At 42.2% G+C, this 25568-nt stretch overlaps 2 protein-coding genes across 6 annotated transcripts in view; one reads left to right on the top strand and one right to left on the bottom strand.

The window, feature by feature from the left end:
* mapk8b (mitogen-activated protein kinase 8b) overlaps positions 1 to 20947 on the top strand; it is a 30857-nt gene extending 9910 nt beyond the window's left edge. The window contains exons 3-12 of one of the 4 annotated variants that reach the window (XM_041962799.1): positions 16 to 145; positions 738 to 796; positions 2056 to 2260; positions 5384 to 5549; positions 7674 to 7745; positions 9643 to 9825; positions 11739 to 11863; positions 13274 to 13337; positions 13866 to 13943; positions 15645 to 20947. In XM_041962799.1, coding sequence (XP_041818733.1) covers positions 16 to 145; positions 738 to 796; positions 2056 to 2260; positions 5384 to 5549; positions 7674 to 7745; positions 9643 to 9825; positions 11739 to 11863; positions 13274 to 13337; positions 13866 to 13943; positions 15645 to 15853 — 1291 coding nt within the window. In that variant the 3' untranslated portion in view covers positions 15854 to 20947. Of the gene's footprint in view, positions 1 to 15; positions 146 to 737; positions 797 to 2055; positions 2261 to 5383; positions 5550 to 7673; positions 7746 to 9642; positions 9826 to 11738; positions 11864 to 13273; positions 13338 to 13865; positions 13944 to 15639 lie in introns of all 4 variants that reach the window. The other 3 variants (XM_041962800.1, XM_041962802.1, XM_041962801.1) reach the window with 3 other exon arrangements.
* Positions 20948 to 24338: 3391 nt separating this feature from the next.
* si:dkey-191m6.4 (rho GTPase-activating protein 22) overlaps positions 24339 to 25568 on the bottom strand; it is a 28228-nt gene continuing 26998 nt past the window's right edge. For both annotated transcript variants that reach the window (XM_041962742.1, XM_041962743.1), the window contains one exon: positions 24339 to 25079. In XM_041962742.1, the coding sequence (XP_041818676.1) occupies positions 24857 to 25079 (223 nt within the window). In that variant the 3' untranslated portion in view covers positions 24339 to 24856. The remainder of the gene's footprint in view (positions 25080 to 25568) is intronic.

Genomic DNA, 25568 nt, shown 5'->3' with positions numbered 1-25568 from the left:
CATTCTTCACCCCAGTTCAGCGTATGACCACAACTTGGAGAGGAACGTCGCCATCAAGAAGCTGAGCCGGCCGTTTCAGAATCAGACTCACGCAAAACGGGCCTACAGAGAGCTGGTGCTCATGAAATGTGTCAACCACAAGAACGTAAGAGCTTTTCAGACATTATCTCTTCTTTCCAACATGTTTCTGTAGACCAGTTTTACAGTTAGGGATGGTAGATGCTGAGCTGTGACACCTTTACTGCCTTATGATTTCTAGGGGTGTTTCCTATGGATACAGGCTTGCATCTGGGTTTAAATGCATACGATTGTTTCAGAGTTGAAAACGATGTGATGAACACACATGTGGGAGCAGTGAACTCTCAATAGAAGTAACAGAAGACACGTGGATGGAGCAAAGCTTGCCCTGCTGAGGAAATCTCTGGAAAACATCATTCTTGTCCCTTTCGTAGTGATTCATAGAGTCAGAATGATCCAAAAAGCTGCCCGCCTTGTTTGACATACAGGTGATCTTGAAAACAGGAAGCTTGTGGATTACCACAGTGCTTCTTCGTGCTGCTGCAACAGGGGGAATTAGGGAATGTCCTGTTGCTATTTGTCATTGATGCTCTGGCTGCTGCTGGTTCAGGGATGCAGAGGTGGTGGTGGTGGTGGTGGTGGTGGTGGTGATGATGTCATTCATTGCAACCCTTCATCTCCGCACCAGACTAATAACAGTGCTTTTTGTTTTTTGGCAGATAATCGGCCTATTAAATGTATTCACACCACAGAAGACACTGGAAGAATTCCAAGATGTGTGAGTATTACTGAGCCAAATAACATCTGCTCGCTGCGGGTTTGCAAAATCAATACAGGATGGAGCACGCTGGGGGCTTGGATTACCTTTTCTGACTTGTGGTTAGCGTGTCATTCTGCCTCACTACAGGTGCACTACTGCAGAAAGGTGTATTTCAAGGAATACATACAATTATAATACATGTAATCACGGTAAGTGGACACATTTAATTTTTAGGACACTTTCTAGAAACTTGATACAATCAGGTGGTTTGTTTCATCTAAAATAACAATGAAATGAAAATGGCCATATTTGGTATCAACATTACATCAGCAGCAGCATCCAAATGACTAAATAACTTGTGGTTCTGGTGCACTGCGCCCTGCAAATTTTATTCCTTAAACTCCGACTAAATTCTGCCTTTAATAAGATAAACATTTGGGCATACGAGGCAACTGTGTTTCGAAGTGGACAAGGCGCCCATGGGAGTGGAAACTGGCTGTGGAATCGCAGAGAGAGGTGGGGGAAGCGATGGTTTCGCTGAGTATGACGGGAACAAACGTGATTAATGCCATCCTCTTCAAGCTCTGTTTATGTGTGTGTGCCTGTGCGTCTGCAGTGCTGTGTCTGCCTGATTGGAGCTAAAAAGGAAACTGGACAAATCATAGCCAGAGGGGTTGCAGGGCAAACACACAGTTAGAGGAGGGAGGATGAACTCTCCATTTGCCCGTGTGTTTGTGTACCTGAAAGTGTGCTAGCATTACAGAGCAGCAGACAGTGAATTACACCAATTTCTAAAAATATGGATTTCAGCATATACATCTTGAACCTTTTGTGATTCAAGAGTGTAAACAAATATCATCCAAGCAGAAGTCCTACTTTGTACAGACTAAAGCTGCACGCTCTGTCGCCAAGATGCTGCTTTTTGTTTAGAAATCTGTCAGAAGGTCTGTACTGAATGTAGGAGGATTGTAGGGACTGATGATGTAACAGCTGCCAGATAACATAACATCATCACTGTTCTGAGAAAGAGGACCCTTAGTGTCACTTCCTAAATGCCATGGAAAACGAGTGCTGCGTGGGCGAAGAAAAAAGAGCTCAAAATGTAGTTTTAAGTTTATTTCTGCAAGTAGTTAATATAGTTATGGCTTAGTTTTCAGGGCGATCATGTTTGTGTAAAATGCCAACAAATGAAAGCTTGGTGTGCGTAGGATTCTCAGCGCACGTTTGTCCACCTGCCTGTGTGCGCGATTGCTTTACCCTCTGTGGTTTCCTTGCAGGTATCTCGTGATGGAGCTGATGGATGCCAACCTCTGCCAGGTGATTCAGATGGAGCTGGACCACGAGAGGCTGTCCTACCTGCTCTACCAGATGCTGTGTGGAATCAAACACCTGCACGCTGCCGGCATCATACACAGGGTGAGGCGCAGCCACACGCATGCAGACCCATGGAACAGTTTGCGTGCATCAGCTCCAGATAAGCAGGTCTCACTGATTAACATTTTATGACTTAGCAGCCCCAAATCTCGCAGCATCAGAAATTTAGAGGAAACGGCAATGAAAGGCTGCCAACATTGATATGTTAATAAAATTCAGCAAAACGTCCGAACGTAGCTGGCAGCTGTTAGCCAGAAAAATATGGCATTGAAAAGGCAGCGTAAGCCAGCTGAGCAGCGACAAAGAGATTGCGTGTAATGTTTACCGAAAGGAATACTTGAACGTATTAGGAAATACACTTACTTGCTGAGAGTTGCAGGAGGAAATTGCATTTCTTTGATCAATCAAAGGGATCATCTGGCCCAAAACCCCTTGTAAAACCACAGCTTGTTGGTTTTACTCACAAGGGTTAGGGTTGGTTCACGTGACTTCAGCCATGATTCTACCATATATATTACTTTGTCAATGGTAAAATCTTCAAATGCGATACAGCAGTGTTTGCTAGAATAAAACAGAAAGGAGGCTGTGATGCACTGGATTAATGAGCTGCGGTAATCCGACATCTCTCGCATAAACAGGCAGAATGCCAAGTTATAACTGAGGAGTGTGACGTGTGTAGAGGTGTGTGTGTGTGTGGTTATTTTCTAGCAGCCTGGTGTCATTCTCCGGTGATTAAATGAAAGTAAACACAGCGAAAGGTCGGGCGTAATGGTGCTCAGCTCTGGCAGGGATCTTCTCCAATCAGAGGCAGCAGTTTATCAACATGTCCGTCCTGCTGCCTTCAGATGGCTGCAGGCACTTAATGAACTGAGCACAGTATAAAACAGCTGCGGACAACAGATTATATGACGTCATAGATAGATAGATTCAGGCCAGTTTACTGACATTCCTGCTTTAATGTCATTAAACCTTATTTTTCGATGTCTACCATGTGGAGCGTGTTTAATTGAGCGTGTTTATTTATGTCTAAGCATTATTCCGTTATTGCTGCTTTTGTTGATAAAATCACCAAAGTGGCAGCAGATTGACTTTGTCTATTCTTGGCGCAAAGACACATTTTCCACCAAAAACCAACAGCGCTCTTTGTCCTGCGCAATTTGAACGAACCTCCCTCCTGTTTACATCCATCCTCTCATCTGTGTGCTCTGTGCTGGCCACCAGAATACTACACAGACGGGCAAAGCCAAACTCAAGTCAGGGAAATAGTGAGAGCGCTGCTTGCACTTGTCGCTGCACTGCCACAAAGAGCTTGTAACGTGTTAACTGAAGAGCTTCAGAGGTGCTGGTAGGCAGATTTTGTTACCTTCAGACAGAACCTGGCTGGCTTTTTTTCTCCTGTCTCTAGGCTTTATCCAAACCTGAGCTAACTGCTGCCAGTGGTAGCTTCATATTTACTGTTCCTTTCAGTTTTGGGAGTTTGCACAATCCCGTTTCATTTCTATTTGATGAAACTTTATTAATAAATGAAATCACCAGATAACACAGCCAAACATAAGCAGGTTGTTATGCAGAGGAGATGATGTGCAGGTTGTGGTAAAACACACACAAACGCACACACAGACACACAGGTGCTTGTCTACTTTGAAACGATAGACACAGGATGACACACACACAGACCACACACACCCTGAAGCACCAGAAGCGGCATACAAAGGATCCCTCTTGTATGCGAACACACACACACACACACGCGCGCGCATGCGGTGACGGCACTCTGTCAATCACTCTCAGTGAAAGACGCAGCAGTAGATTAGCAGAGCTCCTCTTGCTCTGCCAGCCAGAACTAATTGAGCCACAGGCGGAGCTAACCAGCCCGGCTCGCATCAGCACGGCTCGGCACGCAAAGCTTTCATAAGGTGAACAGATGCAATATGAGTCATGGAACGCCAAAGATTCTGTTGTTCTTGTGGGCTTTGTGGCTCCGATGGGAACTCTCCAGTGCTTTTTAAGACGCCCAGAGTTGCTTGGCGATCTCTCTAGAATACGCTTTCCACCTCCTGAGGCAGTTGAGCATGATCGACTCTTTGTGCTTTACTGCTTTAGCTTTACTGCTTACAGTCTGATGGGCTCTTTGTCAGGGAGTGATGATATTGATTAGGATCATGAGGTTTTGTACTTGTAATGTAATCTCAGATTTCCTTAAATTAGCGTGCTGTGTGAGCTGCCCCCTTCATGCAAACCAGGAAGTAATCACAACAAAGACAAAAGTGATTGGTAAGAAATGACAGCTGAAGCATCCAGTTTGTTGCTATGTAAATTACGCTGAATGCCGACTAGTCAGCCTGTCATGGCAGGGAAATTAGTTTTTGTAATAAATGAATTGGCAGATGGCCATCAGAAGATTGTAGCCACAGGCACAGGTTTATGACCCGGCATTCACTGGATGGAAATTTGAAGAGCTAGAGAGATAATAATGTCAGTTAGTTTGTCAGGATAAGCTTCAGAAGAGGGGAAAAAAGCTTCTCTGCAAGTCAAACCATGTGAAAAGCTTTTGGTGGAGACAAAGCAGCACAGAACATTTTCCAGCACTCACAGGAAAACCTTAGGAAACAGCTAAATAAGGGTCAAATATGTAGTTGGACCAAACAAAACAAACAGTGTGTTCACTGTGATACATCATCTTCTGTAATTGTGTTTTTCATAGTGGATGGGAATCAATGATGGTTTCTTCTAGAGGAAAACATGTCACTACACCTACTGTGGTGTTTCCCATATATAGAATTTATTTGGACTTTTTTCCCACCCAAAGAAGATGTTTTTGTGTTGTATTTGATATCTCCTCCTTTTTATGCCTCCACAACAGTTACAGCCGTGGCCGGAGGCATCGTGCTTTAGGGTTGTCCGTCCATCCGTCTGTCCACCCCATTTTCGTGGCTCTCAAAAATTTGACACAAACCTTCACTTGGATTCAAGGATGAACTCCATTTGGTGGTCAAAGGTCGAGGTCACTGATTGTTGTTGCACCATGTGATCTGTCCTCTGTAAAAATGTGAAGTGAAGACAGCATGTTTCCCACTGGAAATGATGCATATATTGTTAGAGTGTGAACAGACAGCAGCTTGACTGGTCGGTGGAGGCATACAACTCCTCTCTTCCTTTCACCTTTCAGAGCAGAACATATCATCACAGCTGGATGGTCTAAATCAGGCTTGTGTTGTGTTTTCTGTGCAGGACCTGAAGCCCAGCAATATTGTGGTGAAGTCTGACTGCACACTGAAGATCCTGGACTTTGGCCTGGCGAGGACAGCCGCCACCGGCCTCCTCATGACGCCCTACGTGGTCACCCGTTACTACCGCGCCCCTGAAGTCATCCTGGGCATGGGCTACCAGGCCAATGGTGAGTGGGGGAAAGCAGCTTCTTGACAGCGACTGGCCAATGAGGAGCTCCTAAGCTGCTGCCTGGCCTGCTTGCCGCATGGCCCTCCCCCCTGGATGTTTTTTCGGGCAGCACCTCCCGAACACACACACACGCACACACACACGCACACACTCCCACACACACACTGTCCCTGTTCCTGTAAAGGTCACACTCAGGGGGGAAGTTGGCATGTTGGGCATCAGTGCTTTGTGGGAAACTTCCTGTCTGGGGACTCCAGTTCCCAGCAGTACTTTAGCATGCGTTTGATGTTTTATTAAGAGGTTGCCTGTCCTGAGCGCCTTACAGCCTGGCTCAAAACGCCAGTCTGAATACAGCCACTTGTGCATGCTTCAGCAGTTTCACTTGGTGCTCCTGCTTGGATCGTATCACAGTTTCTGCAAGACAGTCTTAAAGGAATAGTTCAACATTTTGGGAAATATGCCAATTTTCCATGTGTTAGATGGGAAGAATGATAACACTGTCAAATCCATCGGTTCAACGTGAAGCCAGAACCAGGAGATTTGGAATGAAGACTGGTAGCATGTACTGGGGATATGTACTGGACAATTTCATGGTGGGGGACTGTCAGTGGTCCTGGGAGGCAGATCTTTCTACCTTCAGACAGAGCCAGGCTGGCTGTTCCCTGTTTCCAGTCTTTAAATTACGGGGGTGGTATCAATCTTCCCATCTAATTCTCCGCGAGAAAGCTCACAAGCACATTTCCCTACATGTTAAAGCTTTTCTTTGATAGACATGCAACTGGGGCTCCGTTAGCCAAGCGGACAGTTCCATTTTTAGGTATGAATTCAGATGCATAAAAGCCAGTTTAGCAAATCTTGATTTCTGGATTTTAAAAACACATTTTTCCATTTGTACAGGCATCATGAAGTGGCTATATAGCAATAACACTCTCCTTATAGCAAAACTGAAGAGAATCCTGTTAATACTAATACTCATCCTTAATCCTCATTGACCCTAACTTTTACTGCTGACTTGTTGCACTTTTTTTTTTTTTTTTTTGCTTATTCTCTTCTCCCCCCTTTTATGCTGCGCATATGTAGTGGATATATGGGCTGTGGGCTGCATTATGGCAGAAATGGTTCGCCACAAAATCCTTTTTCCAGGAAGGGATTGTATCCTTGAGCTGCTTGCAGCAGTGTCTGGCACTTCTTGTGAAACAAAACACGGCACACAAACGTCTTCGGTCTCTTCGCAGCATTAGTTTCATCAAATGGATGGCACGAAGATCACACCCTGTGAGCAACTACAGAAATTCTATTTCTTGGATATGCCCGACACCTCGACTTGCAGCCACCCACCTGCTCTTCCTACACATGCACAATCTCACGCGACGGCCTCCTCACTCACCTAAGCAGGAGAACTGTTGCTTCAAGCACGACAGTCACACAGAAAAACCCGAAATAGAATTCAATAGTTTGCTCTGCCATCACCGAGAATTAAACTGCAGAGAAATACCCTCATCTGTCCTCAAACTGCTTTCCAGACGTGTGCGTAGATGCCGTAGCAGCAATCAATGTTTGGCTCCACAATATAAAACTGAATAAATTGGTGCTCTGCAGCAGAAATATTTGTGGAGCTCTGAATCCGCAGTGCCACACATGGGTGTGACAAAACAAGGTAAAAAATACATTTCTTTATAGATCAGAATATTGTAGTTTAACACAAACAACGTGAATCGCAGTGAGGACACTGAGGGTTTTTTGATGCATTTCTTCAGAAAAACCTTTTCAAAAGACCTTGAAAGTCAGCGTCTCTCTTTTCAAAGCTTCTGATTCACCCTTCAGTGGTCCTGAAGCAGAAATGATTCTTTGATACTGCTGTTCTCACGGACATTTGCAGTATATACAGTTTATTCTGGCCAAAAGAATAATAATCGCTTCGCCCTGTGGGATGCTGCCCCAGGTTTAAGAATGCACCCGACTGCATGCAGTTCATTTTTGTCATGCATCATACATCACCTGGCACCACCTCATGTGTCCCCCTTTTGTTCTTTTGAGGGTATTTTTGTTGTTCGGGATGTCGTTTTTCTGTTTGTGTTTCAGTCCTGCATGCTAATTTGGTGGTTGTCATTTCATTTTTCAGTTGATGTCTGGTCTGTTGGCTGCATCATGGCCGAAATGGTCCGGGGTAGTGTGTTGTTTCCAGGCACTGATCGTATCCTTAAGTTGAAACTCCATCCAAACCCCCCCAAAATGCCGTCTCGTCTCATCCTTTGTCTGGCGTCTTGTTCATATCTTTGCACACGATGGGAAAACCTGCCGAGCTACCAAGCCCGTTTAATGAGTGATGTCAGTGTTGGCATTGGTTTCTTCCGGTGGCTGAGTTGAAGAGGAGTAAACCTATTTCATGGCAGATGGTTTCACAGGTAAATCACAGGTGTAATTAATAAGCCCAGTGATGGTTCCGTTCCATTTCCGTGAGCCAGTAATCCATACTAGTGAGCAAATAGGCTAAGTACCAGGGTTAATAAATTACACCTGTGGGTTTTCCTGTAAAAAAAAAACTGTCTATTCAGCATTTTTGCCCAGTTCTTCATGCACATGGATGTTTTCTTTTGGTCAGTGAGTTGTAACTGTTAGCTTTGAAAGCTTGTAGTGTATATTCATATTTTGGAACATTTTTTTTGTGCCCCATTGCTGATTTTGTTACTTAGCACTTAGCTACATGAAGCTAATAGTTGCTTAACACTAATATTCAAGCGTTTGACTTTGGTTAGCTTAGCTTAATATAGCATTAACTTGGTTATTAAAGCTTTAAGACAGGCAATGTCGGCAGGGATAGCAGTTAGCAAGGTGTTTTTGTTCTTTGAGCAGCAGTCTTAAGTCAACCATAAGTATTTTTTTGTCTTGTTAAAATGATGAGGTTCTTGAATTTTACCGTCTGAGTAATATACCATTTAACTAACCAGTATGACAGAACACAACGTTCATGTTTCAGGGTTTAGTAGGGGGCTAGCTTGAAATGTGGCGGGACTTTAGCGCCCTAAAAGGGTTAATATCGCTAATGTTGACCCACTGATTTGGCTACGTGACATGCGTGCAGTCTAATTCTAATCACATTTTTCATGTCAGTTGACAAAGACCGTGTTCCTAGTAATAATTAGTATACTTCAATATCAATATAAACATTTTCAGTAGAAATGGTCAGCTTGGCCATTTTGCTTCGCCTCAGTATTTGTGTTCACGTTAGCGCTTTGCTGTTAGGGTTGAGGCGTTATTCTGCCCTAACCTGCGAGCAGCACGTGACGTATCAGGCAGGGCCTTTTCTCTTCTTTCAGCCATATTGGAAGGAAGCAGTTCATAGCTGATGTAAAACACCAATTGGGTCACAGTTTGTACAGTTTACCTTATCTTTTCATGGTGGTATGACTGGCTGCACTTCCCTTCTTGTTGTTCATTCAGTTTTAAGGATGAACAAAGATGTGAACAAGGCGTTTCTGTATGTCCTCCAGCTAGATCTGTACATGTTACATCTGTATGTGTGTGTGTTTTTGGCCTGAAGAAAAAAAAAACGAGTTTCATATGTACTTCCAGCATCTGGACGACTTGAGGTGAGCGTTATCTGTCTCATCTAACATGCAGTGTTTACGAACTTCCAGATGTTGGAAATCATTTTTGCACAGGTTTCAGTGGGTTTTAAATCTTTTATGACCTTCTCCTTATAAGGCAAAATGCCTGCACTTGTAAACACTTCACTCTCCAGACAACCTTTCGTCAAACTCTCAGAATATTTTAATTTTAGTTGAGACATTTTCATCCAGTGTTAGTCTCTGTTATCTTAAGCCAGAAGAGGTTGACAGAAGAGGTTACTATCTGGTGTGTGCTCCCCCAGCCAGGAACAGCACTGACCTTTTCTTTTTCAGCACAGTTGCAGTTACACAAGTATTTTAGGAACATATCCAAGGCAGAACAATGCAGTACAAGATTTAGCAACTCCAGATGGCTCTCTTTTATTATTCATAGGCTCAAAATGTTACTCAAAATGACTCTGGAATGGCTGCTCCTTCTGTCCAAACCCAGCCCGGTGCTTTTCTTAATACTGTAACCATAAGATATTGACCAGTGGAATAAGGTGATCGAGCAGCTGGGCACACCGTCTCAGGAGTTCCTGATGAAGCTCAACCAGTCAGTGAGAACCTACGTGGAGAACAGGCCACGGTATGCCGGCTACAGCTTCGAGAAGCTCTTCCCTGACGTCCTGTTTCCTGCAGACTCTGAACACAACAAACTGAAAGGTAACAAAGCCGTCGTCTCTGTCAATGCCCTTGATGTGCAGCACAAGAAAACTGGTGTGAGGCTCTGAATTTACTGCAAAGGGTTAAAACCATTTTGCTGCATAGTTCTTCTATTCCAGGTGCAATCGTCCAGCTGGAAGAGGAACCATTTCTAAAATTTAAATTGCTGCTTTATCACATGCCAGACGGTGCAAGGAATAATGAGGCAATCAGTGTTTGTGCAGCCATGAGTTTTATGCCACAATTTTACTGCTTGAAATTTGAACAAAAGCCTTTTTGAAGCTGGTAAAGCTTTTTTTTGCTCTTTTAGAAGTTATCACAGGTGACTTTTTAAATGTCTATTAATGTATTGAAGGATTAATATAATGGGTCCATGGTGGCTCAGTGAGTGTGTATCCAAGCACTTGCAAAGCAGAAAGACGAACTGCTCCTCTAAAGCCTTTCAAACATCCACTGATGGCAAAGCCCAAGTGACAAATCACTTTTCAGTGGCTGCCTTAGATTAAGCACTTATTACTGAAGCTGACAGTTCAGGACCAAGTTGTTTACTGTGAAGAGGAATTTACCTCAAGCGTGTTCATGTGTAAATGGAGGGAAGATGACAGGAACACTCACAGCGAACGCCGCGAAAAAAAGGAGCTCGTCTTTTTCTGTCCTCATTAATTTACAGAGGCAGGAATGTGTGACAACAGTGTATTCCCCTGAAGTGCTCCTGTTAGACTGCACGTATTGGATGTTCACGTTTGGCTCTGAAAGCTTCGATAGCCCGCGCCGGCAAGGCTTCCACACAACACATATGATAATCAAGGTGGATGTCCTAAAAACCCAAATACAGCCACAGAAACAGATGCACCTGTTTATCTGCGGCTTCTGTTTAAAAGGCAACCTCTGTAGCCTTGGCCACTATTTGTGCTATGAAGTAGTGCTTTTTTTTTAAGCATGTCCAGAGGATACACAAGCATATTTCTTCAAGCATCAAGAATATGCAAAGTGCGAGATGGTGGGAAACGCTGAATGTCAACAGAAGTATGTTATGTTTACCGATACCACAATACATGAGTCAATACATACATTGTCATGAGCGACAGTCAACCAAACACCTTGTAGTATTGGATGATACCATGGATGTAATTAGCATGGCATTAAGCAAATATGGGCAAATAAACACAAGGAGTTTGTGTTTTGAATGATTTCATTTACTTACTTGTGCCGAGCAAATGAAAACGCATTCAATTCAACCCACATCAGTTTTGAGGAGAAGTTGCAGTGCAGCTAGAGGTCCAGCTCATCTAATAGACTATGAAAATAGAGTGAAGTGAGCTTTGATTTCCTGTTATGTGGATGCAGCACAAGCTGGCCAAGTTTAACAGGTTAGCTTCTTAATGTTTCTCTGCAAGTGCATCACAAACAAAGAAACCGTCTGACGAATGAAGGGATGTTTTGCTGCCTTTTCATCTTCACTAGTTAATGTAAGCTTGTTATAGACTTGAGAAAAAAATCATTTAATTCACTGTGCCAAGCAGGTGCTGTGCTCCAGCTGCCCTACACCTGTGATCCTGTTGGTTTCTTATTCTTGTTCTCTTGTCTTGGACTCACATTTAATATGAGTGCGGAGAAACGTTTAATAGTTGAACGTGAAATCATCCTTCTGGTGTCAGACTGCATCATTCTGCACAGTGAAGCACAAACATCAGAGTCAAGTACTCAAACAATAATCAAAGCAGGTGTGGAGGCGAGCTTTAACACGGTTGAATAGGCCCCACCCTGCCCTGTGCCCTCCTCCAGCATCCTGTTGGAGAAGAATATACATGGCATTAACAAGCCACTCTCAAATGGAAGGAATGTCAGATTGGAAATCTGCTTGGTTTAAAGCTTAACATTTGCTATTCATTTTCCTCGCAACTTCTTTTCAGCGAGCCAAGCCCGAGACCTGTTATCCAAGATGCTGGTAATAGACGCGTCAAAGCGGATCTCAGTGGATGAAGCTCTCCAGCACCCTTATATCAACGTGTGGTATGACCCGACTGAAGTGGAGGCGGTAAGTACTCACTAATTAATAATTAATAGATAGCTCTTTCTAAAGGGCCTGAATATTCAGTTTTTATTAAGTAATTATTTATTTATTTATTTATTAAGTAATTTCCTGGTGTGGTTTGATCAAATTTGATTGATAGTGGCCTTTTTACACAAACTAAACACCGCACAACTGTCATAAGACTGTGATTCAACTGTTTCTGATTCCTGATTGGTGCATATGCATATGAGATGCCACCGTTTTCCAGACAAGCCCCGCCCATAGACGAGCACAGACAAAACACAGTCAGGCAAAGTGAAAGAAGTGAAACAAACGAAAGTGTTCCTTTCCCCCTGTTTAGATATTAAAACCCGAGGTACAAGAGCTACAAACTGTAAAACTCCATCGCCTCTTCCTCTCTTTGAAACTGTTTTGTGCTCTGCATGTAAAACGCACTGTCTGTCTGTGTTTGGTCATAATCCACCACACTCTCCTCGGGGACACAATAATTCAGCCAGTGCAGATTGATTTTGCCTGTGAACTGGGAGATGAGGTGAATTGTTGCTTTCTCCCTTCGCCTCTCCGGCGTGAAAGGACTCTTCAGACCTGACAGCATAGCCTTGAAAATTGCAGATTTGTGCACAGATTTTTCTCTGACACTGCATAAATGCATCAAATCTCCTGTTGACTCTGGGGAGGATGGATGACTCTGCCCCACAGCTGGCTTTGAGGTATATACCAGCTCAGTGGGTGCTATAAATTTGATTCCAGAAGTTTGTGGTATCTTCCCCGTAAGGCGTGCGTGCACTCAAAGCAGAAAAAAGTCAGCATTACGTGGATTTAATGTGAGGAAGATTAAATGCAGCAGTTTTCTGTCTTGTGCCGTCAATTAGCTGAGTCTGTAGGTTTTCAGTTTGAGGTGGCAGCTGCTGCAGCTGAGCTTCCCCTCTCTAGTTTGAGGTCACTCATCATTCACCTGCTCTAGTGTTCAGTGTTCATGCATTAAGCTCACAGTGACAAATGACAGAAAACCTCAGGTCTGCTAGTCAGGCAGACTTAGAAACTGTCTTTGTAACTCAAAGGCTACAAGCTCTGTAAATGGCAGTGTGAATAATTTTGTGGATAGACTGTGCAGTAGCTTGAATCACATGAGTTTGATCCCCGTTAATAGCCAGTGTGGATCCAGCAGCAGTCTTAAGACGACCTGCTACATGCAAAAAGGTTAATGTGGAAAGTGCAAGGAAAAGTGTATCCCCTGGAAGAATGCAGCATAGTCGTATGGGAATATATTTGGGATGTTCTCTGTGCTCAGTTTGAGTGTGAAAATCATCGACCTGAGTGTGATGTGTGTGGACTTGTTGCTGTGTCTTAAGAATGAGCGTCTGCTAGGAAGACTGAAATACAGAAAACGTGTGTCTGTCTGTGTTTTTCCAGCCGCCACCAGTGATCACAGACAAGCAGCTGGATGAGAGAGAGCACACAGTGGAGGAGTGGAAAGGTAGGAAATGTCCTCTCCTCTATGAGAAGCTGTCATAAGTGCTTTTTGCAGCGTGTTGCGTAAGGTTAGTGTGTTTGTGCTTTACAGCCTGTGGGACATTTAACTTCCTTCTCCCACTGACGTGCATGTTTTCATGCAACGTCTGAACTCTGACAAAATACAAGCATAGTTTGCCTTTGCCTTTTCAATGTCTGCAAAGGACAAAAATGACCTAATTTTGGCAATGAATAAGACTGGATAAAATGAAGAAATTATTTTTCAGCAAAAGTCAATCAAAGGAACAGTCAGAACTGGAGATGAATTGGAGACAGAGTGGAAGAAGCACAGATTAGTATTTAAGTAAGAGCAGATCACACAGTTAAGGAAAATGACTGAAGAGAAAAATGGTGATTAGTTTTTAGCTTCCCAAAAACAAACTCCTGTACGGTGAGATCAGTGAGCCGCACACAGCTCGCAGGCTCGCTCAGAGGCTTTTGTCTCCTTTTGTCTTTTTCTGTGTATGACATCATTGTGTCTTGTTTTTTGCAGAGTTGATATACAAAGAAGTGTTGGACTGGGAGGAGAGGACAAAGAATGGTGTCATCAGGGGACAGCCAGCTTCCATAGGTTAGTGGAGTTTCTTGTGTGTCTGAGTATATGTGAGAGATTATGTGTTTTAGTGAGCTTGTACCTCTTAAAGATGTGGAAGTTCTGTTTATACCGCACACCTGTGCCCAGAAACTATGAAAAGTGAGCTGTTTCAGTTCCGCATTTCATTGGTTGTAATTTTCAGTCTGGGATAAGACTTTTTCCCACTCTTGAGATTATCGTTGTACTTAAATCGTTTTGGTAATTCCTCTTATGGACTCATGTGGGCACGAGGGTGACTAAATTAGCACACTAATAAGTCTAGTTAGACACATATTACATGTTGTGTTATGACCCAGCTTAGGTTTGGCATAAATCTACAAGTAGCGCTGGATTATTAAGGAGAATAATAATGGTAGAGAGGTAAACTGGTGACTGTTGTAGAAGTCTAACACAGTGCCTTTATCCAGCATTTGATGAGGCATTAGTACTGCTCTTTAAATGTTCTGCATACCATGAGAATCGATCCAAAAGAAACAGCGTAGAGAAGCCGTTACCTAATTCATTATAATTTTGTTTATTTGAATAAAGAAAGACTTTTTTTTTTTTGTTCCATCCATATTTCATATGGTTTCTCCTGCATTCCTGTAGTCCAAAGACATGCAGATGGGTTCGACCACAGATCCTAAATGTCCCCTAAATCTATGTGTAAATATAAATTTACCTGCAGAGAAGAAGAGACAGTTCAGCTTTTCTGACATGATGTTGATATGTTGTTATATGTCCGAATACTATCCAGTGGTTCTCAATAGGTGGACCGCCGTCCAGGTCCAGACCAAGATGCCATCCTATCTGGACCTGGACATACAACCCAGAAATTATTGATTGATCTTTATTTATTTTTTTGATTATTAAATGTTGATGATCTCTTTTAGCTGGCACTGTGTTCCGATAAGTGTTGCAAATCATGTCAGTGAGATACGTCCACATGAGAGGGAGTCAGACAACAGTCAGAGGAATAACTGAGTCAGAGGAAAGTCATTTTCATGTGGCGTAGACAGCAACAACGTCTTCTGACGGGCAGTTCAAAAACAGTCTGTCTCATATGTTCCAAGACCGTAGAGATTAAAGGCGGCAGTGTGAAGTGGCTCTATGTGACGAAGCACAGAGTATCTTTGGAGCAAACATACCCACTCAAATCTGAACTGAGGGCACAAAAAAAAGCTTCATGGGTAGCCCAGGTACCTCACCTGGGAGAGGTGTAGTGTACACCATGTGCAGTGCTAAGGCTGTGTGCTTACCGCACTGAGTTCTCTCCAGCCTGTGGTCCTTTATCCCCCCTTTGCACTCTGTACTGCTCTGACTAACAAAGGCTAGAAAAGGTGCGAAGCCATGGTATTGAGGTCCTGCCCATACACCTACGTGACTCTACTGCGAGGCACATGAACTGTGAAATCATGATGTTACCCCCCTTTTATACCATCAAATATATTCAAATCAAACGCATCAGAAAAGTGAACATCAGCATGATAAGATCTACCTAAAATGACCCAATGTCCCATCTGCTAATATGGAGGGGGTGAGTTGTATGACCTCTACTGCAGCCAGCCACAAGGGGGCGATCTATGTGTTTTGGCTTACCATTTGGGCAGCTATCATGTCGTCCGTCTTTATATACAGTCGTTGGCGTTAGCTTTTTGATGGCTGACCACAGGCCTGTTCCTGTTCCTCATAGCACAGGTGCAACAGTGAGCAGCGGCCCCCAGCAGCACCACCAGCACCACACCTCCACGTCCTCCTCCGCCAACGACGTCTCCTCCACGTCCACCGACCCGACCCTGACCGACACCGACAGCAGCCTGGAGACAGCCAGCACCACTGCTGTCCCCGCCGCCGCCCCCGCCGCTGCTGCTGCTACAGCCAGCGCCCCCCTGGGCTGCTGCAGATGACTATCATCTCCACCTCCTTCTGGTCCTGGTCTGGGCCTGCCCCCTGGTCACATCCGAGACCGCTTGCCCGACACTGGCCCCTGGTCCCAACCCCCCTGCATTTGCCTCCTCCCACCTCCTCTCTGTGCTTGTCTTCAGTAGTGTAGCGATTAGCCAGCTAGCTGTTTGGGAACTATTTTGATTTCTGAAAGGACAGATCTTTATTCTTTTTTTATTACAGTTATAGTCTTTTTTTTTAAATTAGGATTTCTTTTCATTTGAGTCCTAGCTGTAATTTATTGTGGCATTTCTTAATTTTTCAGAAACCTAAGATGATGATAAGAGAATTTTTATGATTTCACTATGTTCCGGTTTGCATTAACCGACAGTGAGAATTTAAAGGAATACCTGTAAAATGTTTTAATGTGATCTATTTTTCTGTTGAAAGTCATTTGTTTCACTTGTAAGCTACTGCTTTTACAACTTGCCATATAAATGTAGACTGAGTTTGTACAGATTTTATGGTAGATGTAGTTTTATCTTCGATACAAGTTTGCAGTGAGCCATTGAAACATAATCGAATTGACAAATGTATGGTTTTGGTCCTCCCCTCATCTGTTTTAGCTCACATAATATGGATACTGTTTTACATGCATCTGACATTTCCGTTTATTTGACCTGAGATCATGTAGATTTACTTGTGAAAATGTTTCTTGTGAGTCACGACTACTTCCCACATTGTAAAATTTTAATGAAAGCTTTATAAGTTTGCTCATTCTTCACTTCCTGGTCAGACATGATAGGATTTCAAAATGAATTTCACTCACCATGTGATTCATTTTACCGTCTACATTTAAGCTATAGGATTGATGATGGCACAGTTAGGTCCTGCAAGATAACGTGGAGCTTTTTGATGACGGTCTTCTGTATTTTTAAGTGCTTTAAAGTACCTCTTCCTCTTGTCTGCAACAGGCTGTGAAACATTATGGGACTGGAGTGGTGGTATTGCTTTGGAGGACTGGGTGCACGGAGCTCTTTCACGCTCTCCACTGGCTTGCTTTGACAGTGAGGTATTGCTAACAGTTCAGGACTTGAGAATGTTGTTTTTATTTATTTTTTTTTTCTGTTTGTTTTTTTGTCTGGCGCTTCGGGAGGTTTTTCGAGATGTAGAGTTGTGCGAAGTCGTAAAATTGGTGACGGTTTAAGTAGAATGTGCTTCGGTCAAGTAGGGAATTGTGATATTGGGAACGCATGTGAACGTGTTGGTTTTTCGGTGTTTTGGAGGGATAGTGACTCTGCAGCCTGATGGAACAGCGTGAAAAGATGTCTACTTCCTACCACCAGATCCCGTTTTTAGTCATGTGCTTTTGTGAATTTGGAAATTTGAAAGTGATTTTTCTAAAAGTTGGCCAAACTCTTTGTGTACCAGACTTGCCTGCAATTGTGAATAAAACTCAAAGAACGTAAAACTTAGCATGTTAAACAGCAGCACAAACAACCAGAGTCAAAAGAAACGAGTTATTCTTTCGGTATGCAATAATAGTGCCCTATTTGTGTGTGTTTGGTTTAACTTTGGAGGGAAAAGTGCCTGTTGTTAGTCATTCATTCCTGAGTACCTGGGAGGAAGTATATTCATCATATGTAGGGTTTTATGGCGTCTGGATAACAACAGTAGTTTCCATATCAAACCAATAATGTATGACGGGGCTGTAGTTTTCACAAATGTGTCGTATATTTTTCTACTTGTTTTGATTTCGACCCTTGAGTGGGAGACTGTGGTGTCTTGCAGGGTAAGAAGGTGATGACGTATACGTTGAGATGCTTAAGCATGTGTTTGAGTCATTTCAGAAGAAAAGGCAGTTTTATCAAGGTCTTTCATCAAAGTAAAAAGAAGTGTTTCTTTGCCGTGACAGCAACCGAAATATAGGTTAATAACAGTTTTTTGGCTTTTCTCTGAGTGCTAATTCAATGTGATGACTGTAGGAGAGAAGAATGAACGGGATAGACATGTTTTAAAATTCAACTACTGGATCAAACTAAATGAGTGAACTCTGCGACTGAATTGTTGTCAGTATTTTCTGATGGTTTTGGATGCTGTTGGAAGGCAGACTGATGCGTTAGTTCCAAAAACAAATCTGAGAGGCAGAGCCAAACAGCCGCACTCTGGCTGAGTCATTTTTTAAAGTCTTTAAACGCTTGTGCTTCTAACTGAAAAAAAGCTCTAACCATAGTAACTGTGGTTGAAACAAGCCATATTAGCATAAAGCTATCTAGGCAAGTTGTGTCATGGTTTGTTGACGTTTTGAGGATCATGACTATCATTGTCATAGCGGAATGAGAGCCCGTGATATTTTCAGTTTCAATTTATTGCTCAACCATTGAGGCGTCATGCAGCCTCTCCGCCTGCCAGAAATGTTTGCAGAACTAAACTTCTGATCTGCAAGAGGCCGAGTTGGGATGCATTGCACTGTCATGGATCATGAGCAGGTGTTGTGGATGTTGACAGCAGAGACATAAACATTACTGTGTCTACCTTGAACCTGTCTTGGTCTGTGATAAAGATGCTTTTCTAGGAAGCTCAAAGCGAAGTTGCAAGAACGGTTGTGTTTAGGCTGTAGCATATGCTGCTTAGCTCTGTGCTGTGCTCTGCTTTAGAAACGTGTTATTGTCTGCCAAACGTGTAAGGCTAAACATGGATGTTACCATTTATTTAACGGCATGATTTCTCATACCGCCGCACTGTGGCTCGTACTCCGCTTCGAGCTCTGGATTTGCACCAGCTATTCGTAAATCCATTGTTAAGTCTGTGCGTGTATGTTCTACCTAAGTCACTACTAGCTAGTTCGTAACTGGTGATTTCGTAAATTGGGTTGCACCATTAAAACTTAAAGAATGTCTTAGCCAGTAAAAACCCTGGCAGTCGGTAAATAGGTTGCGAGAAATCATCTGTAGCTATGTCGGAAAAAATTGGTCAGCTATGGGAAATGGAATTGATGTTAGCATCACTAACTTCCAAAAATGATACTTTTAGTCAGCCAAACGATATATTACACCTAACAGCCAGTCCTTTATAAACGTGCATGAATACAGAATTATGTGTGTCATAATTAGTCGTATCCATACACTTTACAATGTGTGAGAAATATTCTCATTACTCTCAATTTTAGCATCAATCTAACATTATTGGCACGTTTTGTAATTTGAGCTATAAACAACTTCTAAAAACTTAGTAGTTTACATCATTAATAAACAGCATTTTATCAAGTGTGTGCAAAAGCATCGACTATAACACATTACCTCTGTTACTGTTCTTTACTTTTCAATCTAAACGGGTGATATATTAACAAGCAAACATCAGCTTTGTCACTGAGATATGCAACGGTAAACATAGATTATATTAGCAAGCAAGCAAGCGTTAGCTTTGCCACTGAACTAAGCAACAGTTAGCATTTAATATATTAGCAAGTCAGCGTTAGCCCTGTCACTGAACTATGCAGCAGTTAACATGTAATAAATTTGCAAACAATCGTTATCTTTGTCACTAAGCTACACAACAATTATTATGTGATATATTAGCAAACTAATGTTAGCTTTGTCAGTTAGCTACACAACAGTTAATATTTGATATATTAGCAAGCTAATGGTAGCTTTGTCAGTTAACCGCCCAACAGTTAGTATATATATTTGTAAGTCAATGCTAGCTTTGCCAGTTAGCTATGCAACAGCTATGCCCGTTAGTTACTGGGTGTGAAAAATCCGTAACAATTAATCTCTGTGTACGAACTGGTTTATGTGGTGCAACCCATTGTAACTTCGTAATGCTACATCTCCACTTGGTGAACACTTCCGTTTTTAAGTTTGAACGTACGGACAGCTGGTGCCATGACCCCCTGCTCTCTTTTCAGAGGATCGGAAAAAGATTTGTTAGGTATTGTGGATTCCAACAGAAGACAAAGAAATTGTCCGGTAGGAAATGTGCAGTAGTATTGTGATAAACAAGGAGTGAAAACTAGGACTGAAGCAGTGTCACGTCTGCGAGAAGGGAGAGAATCAGTGGTATGTGTCCATTAGTCATATTAGCCCATTTGTCATATTAGCTAAAATAATCAATCAGAAAAAAAACTTGTCTAAAGTGCTCTTAATTTTCTTAGCCCAAAATTAGGGGCTTTAATTGGAGTATCTTGTTTTCTTTTTTCTTCTTCTTAGGTTGTTGTTGCTTTTTGTTTTTATAATTACTGCATCTCTCCAAACAATGTCATTCTGATTTGAGTCGGCTTTGATGAACTACCTCACGCTGAATTTCTGCCAGATCTTGCATATACTTAGTCTCCTGCAGAATTAGCTATCGAAGACGTGTGAATAACAGATTCCATTATTTATTTATTTGAAAGTGTACTATTTGTTGGTTTCAACAGACTTCTAGTTTTGTACATTATGTATACTTCACCTAGAAGTAAGAGAATTGTTATATGTATTTTTTGTTCTTTTTTTTTTTTGTTCTTTTTTTTTTTTTTTTTAATCTAAATGTGCAATACCTTCAGCAAACTGTGCTAGTAGTATGTGATGGGCCTAGCCTTTGTTAGCTGTCTCCTGAAGGTAAAGAAAATGTTTGGTACTGTCAATCCATGTTTTCCTTTTTTATGAATAAGATCAATTTTTAGTTCTGTGACTTGTTTATAGTCATGATGTTACGTAATCAGTCTTACCCACCAAGCCAATCTGTCTGCCCAGGTGTGATGCAGAGAGGGGAAGTTCTTTGAGTCGCAACACGGCAAACAGATTTTGATTTGGACTGTGGTAAGGACAATAATGTTAATAAACACAAAAAAGATGAGTAAATACCTACAAGAAATCATTATATGTATGGTGCTGGTTTGTAATGTTTGCTAGTGAATCCAGCCATGCAAGTAGTTTTAAGAATTCCTGGATCTGCGCGTCCCAAAAACCGCAACCAACAAAGAAGTGCACTACTAGAATACATGCACTGGGATCTGATGATGCCACCTCTTAAAAAAAACAAAACAAAACAAAAAAAACATGTACTGCAAATAAAAGAAATACACTTTGATTTATGGTTGTATGTCTTCTTTTTCCTGTAGTAACAAGTCGCAAAGCATAATCCAGTACAGTCAGGTTGCATTTTGGTGGCACCAGCAGGCGATTCTTTTATTTAAAGGGTCCGTTCAAAAGCACGTCAAAGAGATATACTGCTGCAGCTGCTGTTACAATGAATATTGTGCATGTGCACTGTAGTTTAGTCAGTTTGCAGCTGAAAATGGTCCCTAACACATGCATTTATTCCTGTTTGAAACCCTGCAGTTTCAACACGAGCATAAACTGTTAAAGTAAAAGATCTAACATGTTTTCTGTGCATGCAAAAGGTGTATTTGTCTCAAGTTTGAACACGAATTAGTTGAAATGCATGTTGGTGAGGACTTCTCCATCCACCTGATGCTGATTAAACAGTGTGAAGACGACATCTGTGAACTATGACCACCATTTGCCTCATGCTGTGTAGTGCATCTCCTTCGCTTAATGTTCATCAGGTTGCTGATTGTGGCCTGTAGGATGTTGGTCCACTCCTCTTCAATGGCTGTGTGAAGCTGTTGGATATGCCACTACAGTGAAAACCAGGATTCATCTGTGAAGAAACCACTTCTCCAAAGTGCCAGACGCCATCGAAGGGGAGCATTTACCCACTCGAGTCGGTTACAGGGACATACTGCTGTCGGGTGAGGACGACAAGCACACAGACGAGCTTCACTGAGACAGTCTACGATTTGTGCAGAATTTCTTTGGTTTTGCAAACCAATTGTTGCATCAGTTGTTGGGGTGGATGGTCTCAGAAGATCTTGCAGGTGCAGGAGCAGGATGTGGAGGTCCTGCGTGAGTGTGGCTACAGGTGCTCTGTGGTTGTGAGGCCAGTTGGATTCCTGCCAAATTATACATACATACATTTTTCCGGTTTAAATAATTGAACATTGTGCAATGTGCAGTGAGGTGTTGTGGGCTTTACTGCTGGTGTCCAGTATTTGGGGACTGTTGCATTTAAAGGAAAAAGAATAGGCCCTGTAGCCCATTGTAAATGAAGATTCACCGTTCTGCCAGAACTTTAAGACTTCCATTCATCAGTATTCTTTTTACCGCTGTGTCATAGTTCACTGATATCTTTTTAAAACAACGAACAAATTCACCTCAAGGGAAAACCCTAAAAAAGCCCTTAATTTTTCAGATCAGATACTCCAAGAACTCAGGTTCACTGATGTCTCCCAGATGATCTTAGTCACCTTTTATTCCCATACATGTCCATTCATTACAATAGTGGAAATCCATAATAAATAAGCACCATAGCAGAGCAATAAGAAACATTTAGCCTTAGTCATGAGACACACATAAAGGGAAATAATCGTATCTGCTGGAATCAAAGGACCTGAAATCGATGTAGACCATCATACTGTCAGCTGAGATAGTGGTAGCTCAAAGGAGTACAGTCAAAAAGCCTTAAAGGACAATTACCTTGTAAACCTGTGCAATTAAAGAGAGTAATGTAATAACATTGGCTTGGTGTTTCTTTATAAAATAGAAAAATGAAAAATACAGTCACATTGTCTAACCAAAAGCACACTTTCACTTGTAATTATAATGTTTGTCGGGCCCTTCGAGAAATAAGTGTCACTTTAACCACATCTGGACATTCTTCTGATTGGTGATAAGATGCTAAAAAAAGACATTTTCAATGTAATCACATGCAATTCTCACAAGGGAGATATCTGCAACTCTTCATTTGGGGAAAAAAACAACATAAAATTAAGTGTTAATAATTCATGGACCACATCCACACACAGCAAATCACAGCTTCCTGATGTGATGTCGGTCCATGTGAGGAATCCCATAATACATCACTTGTCAAGCGTGACCAAGAAGTAAGAGCAATGGGTTGCAGAACTGGATGAACTGAACACCATCAGCGATGCTTTTTTTTTTTTTTCCCTCTTAGTCCTTGACATTTTCTTCTTAGGGCTGGTTTCATCAACAACACATTACATTCACAATAAGGATACATTCTGAATTCCATTCAATTCACAATTCACTTTCACAAGAATTGGCACCGTCTAGGGAGATCAAGTTACTCGTCTTCAGCAGTTTTTTGCCATATTAAAATAAAAACAAAAACAATGCAGCCACTGTGTGTACTATGCGCAAATATATTCACTACATCTCTGGACAAGCAAGCAACACTACATTTTTCCTATTGAAAAACACTTCCCTGAAGGCACAACCAGGAAACTCCATTGTTTCTTTAAGGGCAGTGTTCAGCTTCATGTGCCAAAATCAACATGGCTTCGAGGCAGGCCATTCGAATCTTTAGTGAGCGAACAGCTGAGGCGGTCCAGCTTTGGTATTTACTGCGTGCTGTCACTGGCCTTCACCTGCTGAGCCACGCGTCCTGTGTCCTAGGCAGCATGCGCTACGTTGAAAATGTATGAGCAATCGTTTTCATTGTCCCTGTTGTGTTATCTGTACATTAAAGGTATATTGGCTACTATGAGGATCAGAGTGAAGTGAAGACTGACATCAAATGGACACGGAGACCATGTAGAGGGTGAGGAGAGAGGCACTGGAAGGGCCTGAGGAAAGTACAGAGGCAGCTGTTGCAGAGGTTCCATCTATTGCTGGAAAGCCTAAACCTGACTTTATGTTACGATATGCAAATTTGATTCAACATCCAGAAAATGTCTGTAGAACAACTACAGTACAAGGGGATAAATGCAAGTGGAGGAACTTCTGCTAAAGGTACCACTGTACAGCGTAACAGCCAGTTCACTCACATTACAAAAAAAAAAAACTGATTTTCTCACTAGGCTTTCTGCCTGTCTATGAGATTTTGGCCACCAAATGACCACAATTTGAATCATGTTATTGGTGCTCATATTATTAAAAATGGATTTGAGAAAGAAGTCTTTCGTAACTTCAGAACGTGGCTAAAAACAAAGCAGTTTGCATCGTATCTTCAGATCCAGGCAGGTGAGAAGACATGTAGTTTTTTTATGTGGCTGACCCGACCGTACAGTTAACGTTACGTTTGTTAGCTTTCTATGTGGTTATGATTAGAAAACCGATAGCACTTTCCTGTGGCTTCACATAAATATGGAGAATAGGGGGAAGAGTTAGCCTAGCGCTGCCCTGCTAAATATAAAGTTAGAGGCAGGAGTCGGTTAGCTTAGCATGTAGACTAATACTCCTGTAAAACCACAGCTTGTAGTTTTTACACTTTGTTTTTACTATGATTATTTAATCAAACAAAATATAACGTGCTAATTAGTTAGCTAGGTGTTGGTAAGCAGATTTAAATTCAGGCTAGCTCTTTCCCCCTGTTTGCTATCTTTATGTTAAGCTAGGCTAATCCGCTGCGGGCAGTAGCTTCATTTATATCCTACAGACATGATAGTGGTATCAGGCTTCTTCTAACTCTTGGCAAGAAAGCAAACAAGTGTGTTTCCCAGAATATAGCGCCAATCCTTAAAGATAAAGGTGAGATATCAGTCAGTGGTCTGCATTCACCATGAACGTCTCTAACGGGTCTAGCAGTTTGAGCAAGGAATCCATTCTGGTAACGTCTGTGTAAAAGAGTGGTTGAAGAAGTCAGTGCTCTCCAGTATAGAGAATGTCAGAGAGGTTACATACAGGCACCTGAACTGCTAAAATACTGCCTTCACAAGTCAAACCCTGGACTCATCAAGGAGTGTAATCACAATAGCGCCATCTTCTTATCTTTACGTTCCATTTCAAGCATGCGTAAGAAAGTCAAAACCGCTTGGCGCTCAGTGGAGATTTGATATTTGCATCCTGCAGAATTTCCCTCTCCATGCTTCAGTTTTCTTGGAGTTTGTCCTGAATGTGCACGAATATGGCCAGTTCCTTTAGTTTCTTGTTTTACTGATGCAGCGAGGAGGACGTTGGCCCTGGTCAGACACCCAGCCCTGCCATAGAAACCTGGACCTGGAGATGAGCGGCGCTGTCGTATCAAATGTCACTAGTCCTTGCACCAAGGGCCAGATCTCCCAGTGTGGAAAAGAAATCCTCCATCTCCTTCTCCAGAAGTCGGTTGCGGTTCTCTGCATCCTCCCGTGCCCTCTCCGAGTTTCGTAGTTTGATCTCCAGCATGCGTTGCTTCTTCTTTTCCTGCTCCATCTCTTGTTCCAAACGCTCCATCTGTGCACACAAAGCAGCGCTGGACTCCTCCAGTCTGAGGGGAGGCAGAAAGAAAAGTCATTGACTTTCACCTTTAATCTGCGGCTACATTACAAAATGTTTTGGTGGTGTTAATGCTGCACTAAGACCGTTTTTCCCATAGGAATGCAACCATCTTAAAGGGCCAGTTCACCAAAATTAGAAGAAAAACAAAAAAACAAAATTTCTCTATAATTCAGTTAGTTTTAGTTATGTTTGCCCTGGCTTTGAGATACATGAATAGAACTCCTGTGGGAAGATCACAGCACTGAGAGATTATAGAGAAAATTTCTGCATAATCTGTTCACATTGTGGTTTGTGCATGATCTGGGGCAAAGAGTGAATATCTAAAAACCTGGGCAAAGAAGGAGCTTGATAGGATTAAATAAGACAATTCACTGTAAATGTGTTCCTGGTGCAGAACTCTGTAATAGATAACGCTTAGTAACACAAACAAATTTAATCACGTGACAAAAAACAAACCAATATGGCAAAATAATTACTA

This window comes from Chelmon rostratus, chromosome 21, assembly GCF_017976325.1.
Source record: "Chelmon rostratus isolate fCheRos1 chromosome 21, fCheRos1.pri, whole genome shotgun sequence".
NCBI lineage: Eukaryota > Metazoa > Chordata > Actinopteri > Chaetodontiformes > Chaetodontidae > Chelmon > Chelmon rostratus.
The sequence above is the reverse complement of the archived record's forward strand: the minus strand, read 5'-3'. Positions and strand labels throughout refer to the sequence as shown.